Source organism: Dendrobates tinctorius, unplaced genomic scaffold (assembly GCF_039654945.1).
Source record: "Dendrobates tinctorius isolate UK_male_01 unplaced genomic scaffold, ASM3965494v1 ptg000065l, whole genome shotgun sequence".
NCBI classification, from domain to species: domain Eukaryota; kingdom Metazoa; phylum Chordata; class Amphibia; order Anura; family Dendrobatidae; genus Dendrobates; species Dendrobates tinctorius.
Window position 1 is genome coordinate 7,357,370 of NW_027361733.1, and position 13,265 is coordinate 7,370,634.

Genomic DNA, 13,265 nt, shown 5'->3' on the forward strand with positions numbered 1-13,265 from the left:
GGCGATTCCTCCAAGTGCTTTATTGCTGCTCAGAATTACAAACATTATTTTGGAAACTTTATGTAAATCACCTGATACATTAATTTGCATAAATAATAAAAGTGACAGAGAAGTTTTCCGAGGTTGACCGTCCTGGAAGCAGTGCAAGAAATCAGAAAAAAAAAAAAAAGTGCCTGGGCGGCTAGTTACAGAAAACTACACTTTATGTTCATGGTTACCGAAGCTTTATGATTACAAAAAAATTATAAAGTTGACAGATTGGCACCGGAGAAAAATAAAGGACTCACAGAGACAGGACTACCTGTAAATGCTGCGAAGGCCGGAGCGCAGAGGAGATAGAGCAAAATGCGTTCACGCTCCTTAACGGGCTCTAAAGAGTTAAGCAATGTTAACAGGTAGCCGTGATAATGATGTAGAAATGGGGCAGGTTAACAATGGTTGTCACAAAACAGATTTTTAATTCAGCTATTTTCCTAAGCAGGTCATCAGTTGGGTGGGAAAAGGGTTTATATATAAAAATAAAAAAAACCCTCCAACTTTTGTATGTGTATTTCCTATGATCCCTTAGATGCAGCTCTGTCCTCTTCACGGATGCAGTTATAGACAGACTCAGCTGTGAGAAATATTACCATACATCCCTTCCGATTTGCAGACCCTGGCTGTAAGCAATGAATGTTCCCATTCAGGACAGCAATCAGATATTAAAATGGTGAGGAATGGAGTCACAAATGGGGAGACTCTACCCCCCCCCCCAGGGTGATTGTTTTTTTGTACCGTTATTTGGCATTTTATACCATAAATTTTTATTTAAAAAAAAAAAACTGGTTAAAATAAATAAAAGCCAATAACATAAAACAAAATTACCATCAAGGGGGAAAATTCCCTCCGGTTTTCCTCAGTGATGTTATGCCACCTCAGTGGTGGAGTACAACAATTGTACCAAACTCTTGGTGGATGCATTTACTCTAGTAAAAGGACTGAAACAAGATTTATTTTGCATTTCCCCCCTCTTTCTCCAGTAAAGTCAAGATATACAGATCTTTCCTGAAAAGAAAAAAAAAAAAAAAAAAAAGATTAAAACAGGGTGACCGAAATCCGTGACGATCTCTGAAGGGGTTTTTAGATGGAACATTGTGACCCTACCATCAGCCATTATGGAGATATTCAAGAACAAAAATAATTTTCCAAAAGTCTAAGGCCACATTCGCCAATCTGTGTGTCACTGTCAGTTCAGGCAGCGATTCACGGACTGGCCACCAGCACCCAGACCTGAACTTGATGGTCGCATAGGCATTTATGAGGCTGTGAAGCTCAGGTCAGGAGCCATGCGGGCGGTCCGTAATCCGATGAATATAACGGTGTGAATGTGGCCTGCAGTAACAACATATGAAAAAAAGTGGACTTGGCTCTTTAAAAGGGGCTTCACCTCCATCAGTCCCACAGACAATGAATAGTCTGTCATTGTGCATTTACGTCTGCTGCTCCACGTAAAGGATGGGAGGGGGAGACGTCATAGCCTTCAGCAACTTATCACTTAGGGCCCCGTCACACGGGGTGTGTGTGACAGCGATCAGCGACCGGCCCCCCTGTCGGTATCGCTGTAGGAAACCGCTGGATATTTCTTTTGTCGCTGGTCTCCAGCATACACATCGGGTATCCAAGGGACGCACGTCCCTTAGATACCCGATGTGTACGTTAGTTACCAGCTCCCTGCATCAGCGCGCTGGTAACTAACAAGCACAGCGACGCCGCGCGCTCGGGGTCGCTGTGCTGATCGCTGGTGAAGCTGTCTGTGTGACAGCTCACCAGCGATCACATAGCGACTCACCAGCGATCCTGACACGTTGATATCTTTGTCGGGATCGCTGGTGAGACGCTATGTGTGACTCCAGCTTTAGCCTGCAGATAGAAATCAAGCTAATATTGTGCGACATCTCCTTAAAGGAAACCTGATGCATCTGTCAGAAAGCAAAACACTGCTCCCCCAAGTCTTGAATGAGTTTAGGGTACAATACAAAAGGCAAGTGAAAAACTAAGGCCATAGAAGAAAACTATACAGAAGGGAGACATTTAAAAAGAAAAAAAAAAAATACTATCTACAGTTGCAACGCACACCAATCTCACCGATGCAGAGCGACTTCCAGATAAGCAAACAGGAGGAAATCCCGTTCTCCCAAGGATGATACAGATACTAGAACATTGGCAGTCAGTTCACACCCTGAAACATAGGGGTATGTCCACACAGGATGCAGTTTTCCTGCCCGGATTTGTGACGTTTTTTGTGGTGTACATTTTTAAATCCTTTGTTTTCGTATTTTACCCCCTTTTTAAGTGTAATGGGTATACTCTGCTGTAAATCTGCATGGTAATGCATATGTTTTAGACAATTCTTCCACCACATGCACATACTCCTACTCCCATCATCCTTTCTGAAACAAATCCATGATTAATGCTGGAGAGAATATACAAATATTTGCACCTATGACTGAATGAGGCTGCAGTTTAGAAAACTTTGTGATATTGGAGAGAGGGGGAGAGCACAATTACTACAGTTTCACCTGCCATATCACAAGTCTGCCACGCACAGTGGGCTGGGATGAATGCGGAGATCGGCAGCCCACTACGAGCGCTGCATTGGGTGGGCATGCAATCTAGCCCCAGCCGGGGACGCTGCAGGCAGTCACAGAGAACGTGTATTACTACAAGTGGGCGACCATGTAATAATTAAATGTCTCGAGATAATACGGTGGGGGTTCAGCAGTCCCAAATAGGTCACGTGGACAGACGTTGTGCAGATGGTATAACCCCCAAGAAGAATTGCAGCCGCATGATTTTCTGCTCCTACAACCAGTAGTAGTTTCCCCTATAGAAAATCCAGGATAGAGGAGAGAAGAGGCGAAAAGGAAATATGCTGACATATCTCACCCTGAGGTTGCGCGTGATGAACTCAGACTGGAGACTCACATTCAATGGAGTTAGAGAAAGTTTGATATTAAATAAAACCACATTGATTGAATAAAATGATGATAATGAGAAATAAAAAAAAAAAAAAAAGATTTTCAACTGAAAGCTGGTAAGAAGTCTGATATAAAATCCAGCGGTTATACAAAGACTTATCTCCCTGCCTACAAAATACATGAATATACATAGAAAGAAACCTGTACAATGAACTTATAACAGAATATATGAAGGGAAGGGCGGCAGCTATAGTGATCGAGAGACTCATCAGCCTCATGATCGACAGTGAAAACAATTGACATACAGAGACATCTATAACCTGGACACACAGCGGTGAACAAACACCCCAGTTCAATGCCTAAACGGAAAAGTCACTTTCAGCTGGTCAGCAGCCTATCTGGGGAACGGGACGATCAGTAAGAGGAGTGGAGCCAGACAATGTGTGCGATTCTTCAATCATCTCCATTCTCAATTGTCCGTTAGGGATCGGACTAGGGCCTCACGCATCATGTCATCCTCATCGGCGCTGTAATCCTGTAAAAGAGAAAGGGAAAGAACCAGAATTCAGTGACGAGCGAACGTGATTAGATAACGTGTTATCCCAGGACACTAACCGAGTGACTTCGGCGTGCTCGAATACTATGTTCGAGTCGTCGCGGCTGCATGTGTCATGGCTGTTCGACAGCCTCAACACATGCAGAAATTGTCTGTTTGTTAGGCAATCCATGCATTTGTTGTGGCTGTCGAACATCCGCGGCGTTCACTCATCACTACCAGGAATGTAAGAATGATTTTAATCCCCAATAACCACCACTAGAGGGAGACAGAGCAGCAAAAATGAGGCAGAAGTTGCTGAAAAGAGAAAATACAAAAATGTCAAGCTCCACCCTGTTGTTACTACCCAGGGAGGAAATATATAACAAGTGTAGGAGTGAGCCCAACACCCCATAGTCTCCCTGCACACTTATCACCAACAGTGCAAGCTGCTTTACACCAACATGTATTCTCATTCATGTGAACAGCAGTCTTGACCTGCCATTGCTAATGGATAAAATATTTTATGAATTACCATAAAGTAAAAATAAAATATTCGTTATCCATTTCAAAGGGAATGTATTATCAGACAGTGATTCAAATTAGGGTTGTGTATTAAAAGTTATTTTAATTTTTTAAATACAGATCAGGATGACAGACAGATCCCCCATGAACACACTAATCCTCCAATATACGTACAAAAATGAAAACAGCACTCCCCCCAAATAGAAAAAAAACAGTCGTCACAATGGGCTATTAAAGGTTTAAAATTTCCTATTTTTGGGAGCTCTGCCTTCATTTTTGTACGAATATTGGAGGATTGGTTTACGCCTGGGAGGCTCTACACCCCACTTTTATTTTAAGCTATTTTCCAATGATGCACTCACTTTAAAGCATCTGGGAACTGAAGTTTGGGTAATTGTCCAATATGAAGTTATGATCCATTGCTCCCATTCCAACCAGGAGAGGTTTTGATAATAAGCTTCACTAAAATCAAACCCCCAGTTAAATCAATGTTTAAAAAAAGCATTTATAATGTCCCCATTTCCTATGCTAATTAGGGCTTTGACTAGTCAGCCCTTTTTCCATTTTATCACGCCCTAGTAGGGCCCTGGTGCCATCACCAGCTCCTGCACATCTCACACATGTGTGCAGCTCATTTCAGCAGCATTACTGCACCTCTGTAGCCAAGTGTATGCTTCTCGGCTTCAAAGCAACACTGCGCATGACCGGAAGTTTAGATGATAGCTTCCGGTCATGAACAGAGCACCTCTGAAGCCAGGCATAGGAAAAGCGAACCTATTACTTTTTTTTTTTTTTTTTAAACATTGATTTAATGCCTAACCAGCCCTGTCCCTGTGTAAAGTTATTCAACAATTTTAGTTATACATGGTGAATGCTGCTAGGTTGGAGAGCATGACGGGATAAGAAGCCAAATCAGATACTCCATTTACACACACGTGCTTTGGGGTATTTGATCCTCATCAGTGCAAAGCAGGTGGCTAGGTGAGAGGCTTCTGACAGGGGGTCTCAGAAGGAAAGTTTCTCCTTCTGGAGAGTGGAGTGCCAAGTCATCGTACCGAGACTTCTAGGCCAAGCTATGCTCCTCTGGGAAATTAAAATAAGTTAGCCATGTTTAAGATTTCAGAAACTGATAAAAATCCATGCTCTGAATCTGGTCATTTATAAAACGGCTAGCGATGAGCGCAAGCGCTCGTTACTCGAATTTGCCAATGGTGCGCGGGTATGCAGAGTATCACGGATGCTCAAGTAACACGTTCAAGTCCCTGCGCCTGACAAACACCGGCAATCCCCAATGTTTTGTGGATGTCTAACCGCCGCAAAACATGTCCTGGGGACTCGAACACCAGCGATACTCTGTGCATATCCAAGCAACAAAAGCAAACTTGAGTAACGATCACTTGCACTCATCACCAAAGATGGCAAATTAGATTTATCCCAAGTTCCATAGACATAAAATTGTTTTGCAGATAATACTCTGCTGCATTTCTAGCTAACTCAGCTGAGATCAATGAGTCATTCACCAGTAATTCCACCAGTGGGCAGCAGAGAAACAATCTCTTATTGAGCGCACTATATTGGGTAACATTAGTCAGACTAAACAGGGCAACATTTCTGTGACGCCGCCACATTTACAAAGATGTCGGATGGTCACTAATAAATCCCTTTCCAAGGGTGTAATAGAGCAGTGCTGCTTCTCACAGTCAGTTCTTATAAGCATGGTATATGTAGATTTACTAACCACAAACGTATCGTATGAGAATCTGTGACGGCGGTGGATGTGCTCCATGAAATTAGCGCTTCTGTAGCCTGGATCTCCCCAGGGCATGGAGGCACAGATAGGGCAAACCTATGCGAGAGAATATGGGTGAGGTGGTAGATAGGCAGCAAGCATACATAGGGTTAGAATAAGAATTTGAGGCCTTACCACTGGGGTGGGGTCAGAGAAGTGGCTTTTATTGCAATGGTCCACCAAACCCTCCTGATCCAGGTTTTGCTGCCGACAATATGGACACACAAAGGTGAAGCGGTTTGGGACATCGCTGCCACAAAAAACAGAAGGGAAGCTTTATGGAGCACTGTAAATAATGCACTTCAGGGATATGTCATACACGCTGCTCCATGTGTAGGGCACGGCGGTGACCACAGACATAGATATAGGTTTGGAAGTGCATGTAGTCATTTTCTTTTTTAATGTACAGCAAGGTATTTCACCATTAACTTGCTGTACAACACATTTTGGATTGGTAGCCTCTGTACGTGTTCCAATCATTTTTTTTTTTTTTTTTTTTTTAGGAATGAGGAGGCCACATACTCATCTCGTACATACGCACGGTCTACTGTCCACTGCACTTCAGAGTTTACTCTTGCAGACCGTGACATACAGGTCACTTACCTGACAACTTGCGGCTGCTCCTTCTTCACTGACTTAATCCCCTCCATGACGTAGCTGTCGTATTTGGAACAAGTGGCAGAGTGGCTTCTCATGTTTGATAGGGCCATCTGTAACGAGAAGGAACACGTGAGCAGTCAGGAAACCAGAAGACGACGCGGCTGGAAATCCCCCTGATTTAATTAAACAAAAACTGACTCCCAAAAGAGGAAAGTCCAGAACTTTCTCACTATTAATAATCTCAATCAACTCAGCCTCAAGGGGAACTCAGGTCTGACTGATGCTTCACATGGAGAAATCAGCGAGCTGCTGCACTGCAGGCAACAGAAGAGAATAGATTTCTAGAGTTAAGAGAACCCAAAACGTCACACCATTTACATCACACCCTCCCTATAAGAGGCTTATTAATAAATCGCTGACCTTGTATGGATCGTACAGCTGGCCGTAAATACTTGATTAGCTCAACTTCTCGACCAGTGATATAGTCACATTCACAGTGCTGCAGATAATCAGTGAGCTGACCCCAAAAGCCGCTGAGTTTAGTTATTGGCTGCAGACCACCACGAGCAGCAGCGAGGGTTCAGTGCTGGACCCCGGCAGGGTAAGTAAAGCAGAGTGGGTGCTTTTTGAAACAGACTGCAACTGGAGGGACAGGGGTTTTACAAAAACGGAAAACACCTTTAAAAAGACAAGAGATTAGAACACTCGTTCACGTATCAGTCTGTCTGGTGTATCTCTTATCCCCCTCGCTGCACATAGGCAAGCTGAGCCAAGGATTCTGTAAGGGGAGAGTGGAGTAAGCCGCTGCCAGACTACTTCCCCCAATAGCTGATCCTGACCTAACTGGTGATTTTGTCACCTTTAACGGGTGCTCCTATCTCATACATTTATGGCACATCCACTGCATGTGCAATAAACCGTAAAGAAGTCTCTCTTTTTATTTTTTTTTACCACTTACAAAAAAATAAAAAACACACCCCTGAATATCTCCTGCCCCTCTAGGGGGGGGGGGGATGTAGAATTTAGAGCAGGAGAGCACAACATTTTTTTTTTTTTTTGGGGGGGAGGGGGGGCAAGTTGTCTGGATGTATTACCACCTGTGATAATATGCCACGAATGTCTGATAGGTGCAAAATCTACTTGTACGATGCCAACCTGCACCAGTCAGCACTCTAGTGGTACATTTACAGTTTTCGGAAGAGGATTTAGAAAAAGATTCTGTTCTGAAATCAACATCAAAAACTTTGAATAAGCTCCCAATTGATTTTAATGGTTTTGTGCTTACTGCCTAATGTTTCACAACTCCCATAAACTACAGTGGAGTCAGACTTCTTTCTGGAGGCTCCCGTTTGCCTCCACACTCCCCCCAATGATGGGCTGCCTCCAATCCTTGCATGCATGGTTTCTCTATCAGGTCATAAATAGTGATGAGCCCAGGCGCTCATTCCTCAAGTTTGACGAGGGTGCCCGGGTACGTACAGAGTACCGCGTGTCCTTTTTTACCTTCCTCTGGATCAACATGTTAGGGCAAGTTAGGATAGGATATGGGTTGAACTAGATGGACTTAAAGTCTCCCTTCAACCTTAATAACTATGTTACTATGTTACATGTTCAAGTCCCCGCGCACGCATGTTTTGCCGTTGTTACACAACCACAAAACACGCAGGGATTGCCTGTGTATGTCAGGGGTGGGGAACCAGAAAAGAAATCTTGAATTGTGACTGCTGCTCCGGATGGGACTGGAGGGTGCAATATAATGTAGGAAAACAACAAATAACAGGTCACGGAGTGACACACTCTGAGAACCCCAATAGGAACAGTCCGGGACTTTCTGAATGTTCTAGGATCTGATTCACTCACCTGTAAATGACAACCTTTACAGGAGGCCTGGACGTCCCGCATTTGTCTCTCCAGATCGGAGGCTTTCCTGCCGGGGCTTAGGGGAGAACGGCACACAGCGCAGATGGGGCTTTTCTGCTTCATACACTGCTGGTGGCAGGAGGAGCAAAATCTGCAGAGAATAAAAAAAAAATAAAAAAAAAAACACAGGAAAACGTGTCTACATTAATAGATTGGACTGATGATTTGTGCTTGTGAAACATCTCCCAGCGTGCAGATCACAAAGAAGACAGTCTGAATCACTGACTTAAATTTCCAGAAACAAATAAATCTAGTGACAAACAATATGGGTACAGTAAAGTCCTGAAACACAAGCTTTTCAGAGTTCCAAAATAGATGGATGAAAATTCTTTGCTGGATCTGTAACACAAGCACCAAACAGGTTAGAGAGAAAAGATGAGCTCAAAGGCCCCTCATACACCTCACCCTAACCTCGGCTGAACCCACCGATATCGGCGGTCTCGTCCAACAGTCTAATGTGTACGGGAGGCCCCCGGTAGATTACGTCAGAACAGATAAGCATCTGGCATGTCCGATTTTGGTACTGCAGATCCTTTCGTTTTCTTGAGATCAGCTGCTGCAGGAGATCTCGGCAGGGCGCTCCTGTATTATCTATAGAGTCACAGCACACCGGCAGCGGCTTTACTGTAAATAATCTTTTTCCAATACTGATGAAGAAGGCACCTTCCTATGCTCTGTAGGAAGACCCCTTGTATAGATTCAAGCCATCATTTTTTCACACAAGTCCAATTTTCTACAGGCTCACAGATCTGATGCAGAATTAGCATGGGTAGCCACCAGAACCACCCACACCAAACCACTGCTAATTTCTCACGATAACGTGCACAGAGATAACATCACTTACATCTGCAGGCGAGGGTGGTGCCTATTTTACATTGTTTAGTACTTTTTGTGTACCAAACTTTTCTATACAAATACACCATAGAGCGCATGGTATTATGTGAACATTGACAATGTAAATTATAAACTGCATTAATGCCACACAGACTATTCTTATAACTGAGGCATTCAGCGCTTGGTTTGCTCATTTGCCAATGTGCACCCTTTGTAGTGGGAACCTACCCTTAAGTCTGATAGTGTATGTGCACATGTTACGGATTTCTGTGCGAAATTTCCTGCGCGGAATCTGCATCCCTTGGCAGAATCCGCAGGTCAAAATCCGTGCTTTTTTATGCAGATTTCCTGTGGATTCCTATAATGGAATGGGTGTAAAAACGCTGCGGAATCCGCACAAAGAATTGACATGCTGCAGAAAAAAAAAAACGCTGCGTTTCCGCAGCATGTGCACAGCATTTTTTTTTCCCCATAGAATAACGTCTTACTGTAAATCACTTGCGGATCTGCAGCAAATCTGCAACGTGGATTGCAAGGATAGGTCATTAATATCTGATCGTGGGGGTGCAGCACCCAGTGTCCAGACTGATCAGCTGGAGCAGAACTACAAAGCTCTGTCACATGTATAGTGGCCACAGCAGGGTACTGCAGATCCACCACTATGCCTATGTAGCTGACAGCTGATCCTATCCGCCCGCCGCTGGCACAGCTAATCGGTGGGTGTGCTAGGTATCACACCCACACCAATCTGATATTGATGACTGAAGAGGATAACAGCAGGGGTAGTCAAGCAGATCCCACCGCTGCCACCAGTCTGTCAAGGGAATTTTGTTTGCCAACATAAATTTAAGGGTTAATCCAAGATACAGAGTATCAAACCCAGCACTACTCCCCTATCCTCACCCTCTCAGCAGCCCTGGTTGTTTATATTTCAAATCCACATCAGTGGTCCGATTATATGAGGGGGATTATCTCGAGCGAGCAATGTAATTCACTCCAACAACACGGACTGCAACTTGCAGGGGATTTCCGGCTGTGTTTTTACCCCTTGGGGCGCAGTCAGATGGCCATAGAAATCAGACGCAATGCTGGCCTGGTCGTCGCTCTCCCAACAGAGTGTGACTAAGCAGCGACCAGTCCGAGCATTGTGTTCCGGTCTTGGTCCAATTTTTAATGGCCGGCTGCGCTCTTAGGAGAACCTTTTTCGGACTCTCATCGCTCCTTACTCTGCCAGGCCCTCACTACTGAGCAGAGCTAACATTTAGGCCCAGACTCATTTGCTAACTTTTTTTTTGGGGGGTGGGGGGGGTTAAAGTTTTGATTGGCCAAGCCTAAATTTTTGGAAAAAGTCTAAACTCCTCCCTCAGTGGGATAAAAAAAAAAAAGAAAAGTAACTTAAAAGGAGGAGAGCACAAATGGAAACATGTAATACACATAAAAACACTACAAATGGGCAAAGGCAACAACTAATCAGGGTGCGATGAGGTCTGGGGTCTGCTGTGGAATCTACAGCTATTGGGGGCACACAGGTAGTAGGCAGGACCCCCGAGAACGAGGGCTACTGTACTTATCCAGTTTGTTTTTACCGTCCAATATTAATCCCGGACAAATCATTACTGACAATGATTCCCCTCCTTCTCCTCATACCTTACATGGGACTGCACAATCTTCACTTTCATTTCTTACCCTCGGAAGAGGATTCTGAGAAACGACAGGCACTGCTCAGGTGAAGCCACAGCTACCGCGGCACTACAACTCTCAGCATGCCCTGGGCACACACTGACGAATACACAGCAGCCACCAAAGTGGCGCACAGTAACCGGGCGTCACGTGCCCCCCCGCAGCGAGGACTCACGTGTGGCTGCAGCTGACCCGCACCGGGTCCTGATACACCTCCAGGCAGATGGGGCAGATGAACCGCTCCATGGGGTCTACATCCCGGGCCGCCCCGGAGCCCCTCGGCCAACGCTGCTGCTCTCCCGCCATCACTTCCGCATACAGTACACCTTCTGACGTCACTCACGCCAGGCCCCGCCCCCTACTTCCGCGACACGTGACCTCCCCGGGGGTGGTCACATGACATTTAGGTTCCGAAACTTCGCGATCTGACGTCATCATCTAATCATAATATAATCACCACGGCCATAATAATCATAACAGCTAATATCACTGCTCAGAGTAACCCAGTGAGGATCATCACACACTGTAGTGATACAATAAGAACAATACTATAGGCAAATAATAACAGGAACTATAACTTAGGCTGAGTTCACACGTGGCGTTTTTTTCGCGTTTCCGCGGCGGTTTTAACCGCGCGATTTTGCCGCGAAAAATAAGCATCCCATGCATTCCTATGGGATTCCGCAATGCTGTGCTAATGCTGCGGTTTTTACCGCGGCGGAATCGCTTCACGGTAAAAACCGCAGCATGCTCATTAATTTGCGAAATCGCGGCGATCCCGCACCCATAGGAATGCATTGTTCCGCTTGCTTCCCGCATGTGGCTGTGCACACCATGCGAAAAGTAAGCAGAACATTTGCGGATGGTACCCACGGTCCGGAGGAGAGGAGACTGTTCTCCGGGCTCTGGGTACCATATCCCTGTAAAAAACAGAATTTAAAAATAAAAAATATTGTTATTCTCACCCTCCGACGTCCCGCGCAGCCTTCCCGCTTCTCTTCACGCTCTCGTTCCCAGTAATCCTTTGCGAAAATGCCCGCGATGGCGTTCGATCTCGCGGGATCGCGAAGTCTCGCGGTCATTCGCGCGACGTCATCGCGAATTGCCGCGAGACGTCGCGATCCCGCGAGAACTGACGTCATCGCGGGCATTTTGGCAAAGGATTACTGGGAACGCCTGCGCGGGACGTCGGAAGGTAAGAATAACAGTATTTTTTATTTTTTTTTACATTTTATCTTTTACTACTGATGCTGCATACGCAGCCTCAATGGTAAAAAGTTGGTCACACTTGTCAAACACTATGTTTGATGAGTGTGACCAACCTGTCAATCAGTTCTCCAAGCGATGCTACAGATCGCTTGGAAAACGCTAGCATTCTGCAAGCTAAATACGCTTGCAAAATGCTAGTTTTTCCGCGGGAAAATCGCGGGAATTTAAAATGCAATTTTCCCGCGGACTGGAATTCCGGAATTCTCGCGGTAATTTCCGCGAGAGTTCCGGTACGTGTGCACTTAGCCTTATAATAGTGTTAACCCTTATTCATTATATTAAGCTGTAATGTAAAAAAAACCCTTATGAGAAATAGTAATAAATTATGTTGTACTGTATTTAAGGAATTATTCAAGATTTTATTTAAAGGGAATCTGTCACCTCATTTTTGCCCTATGAGCTGTGGCCACCAGGGGATTTATCTACAGCATTCTGTAATGCTTTATCTGTAAAAAGGGGCTTATCAGTAGATAAGCCCCCGATGTAACCTGAAGGAGAAGAAAAATGAGTTAGATTATACTCACCGGAGGGGGCGGTCCGGTCCCATGGGAGTCGCGGTCCGTTCCGGTCCGATGGTGTCGCGGTCCGGTCCGGCGTCTCCCATCTTCTAGAGATGCCGTCCTCCTTCTTACTTCTCCCTCGGCTCCTGCACAGGCGTACTTTCTTTGTCCTGTTTAGGGCAGAGCAGAGTCCTGCAGTGCGCAGGCGCCGGACCTCTCTGACCTTTCCTGGCGCCAGCACACTGTAGTACTTTGCTCTGCCCTCAACAGGACAGAGAAAGTACGCCTGCGCAGGAGCCGAGGGAGAAGTAAGAAGGAGGACGGCATCTCTAGAAGATGGGAGGCGCCGGACCGGACCGCGACACCATCGGACCGGACCGCGCTCCCAGTGAGTATAATCTAACTCGTTTTTCTTCTCCTTCAGGTTACATCGGGGGCTTATCTACAGCATTACAGAATACTGTAGATAAACCCCTGATGGCGGTGGCCGCATCTCATAGGCCAAAAATGAGGTGACAGATTCTCTTTAAAGGCCTTTTCCTCTCTTCATTGGATGATAAAAGAATAGGAGATGTTATACTTATCCTTGGAGTCCTGCAGCTCCGAGCATCTCTGTCAGGCAGGGAGCGAGGAGCAGGGCCGATGTCAGCACGGGG

The 13,265-nt window shown here is 45.3% G+C and overlaps 1 protein-coding gene across 3 annotated transcripts; it reads right to left on the minus strand.

Moving 5' to 3' along the window:
* Window positions 1-11,220, minus strand: RNF114 (ring finger protein 114). Of its 3 annotated transcripts, none has more exons than XM_073580585.1 (6): window positions 11,016-11,220; window positions 8,267-8,417; window positions 6,410-6,516; window positions 5,942-6,056; window positions 5,756-5,863; window positions 1-3,492 (listed from the first exon to the last, which is right to left on the minus strand). In XM_073580585.1, the coding sequence occupies exons 1-6, from the start codon at window positions 11,144-11,146 to the stop codon at window positions 3,427-3,429; spliced, it is 678 nt and encodes a 225-aa protein (XP_073436686.1). In that variant the 5' UTR covers window positions 11,147-11,220; the 3' UTR covers window positions 1-3,426. The 3 variants fall into 3 exon arrangements, with proteins under 3 accessions (XP_073436686.1, XP_073436688.1, XP_073436687.1); XM_073580587.1 differs by lacking the exon at window positions 11,016-11,220 and adding an exon at window positions 10,847-10,960; XM_073580586.1 differs by lacking the exon at window positions 11,016-11,220 and adding an exon at window positions 10,808-10,951.
* Window positions 11,221-13,265: the final 2,045 nt, after the last annotated feature.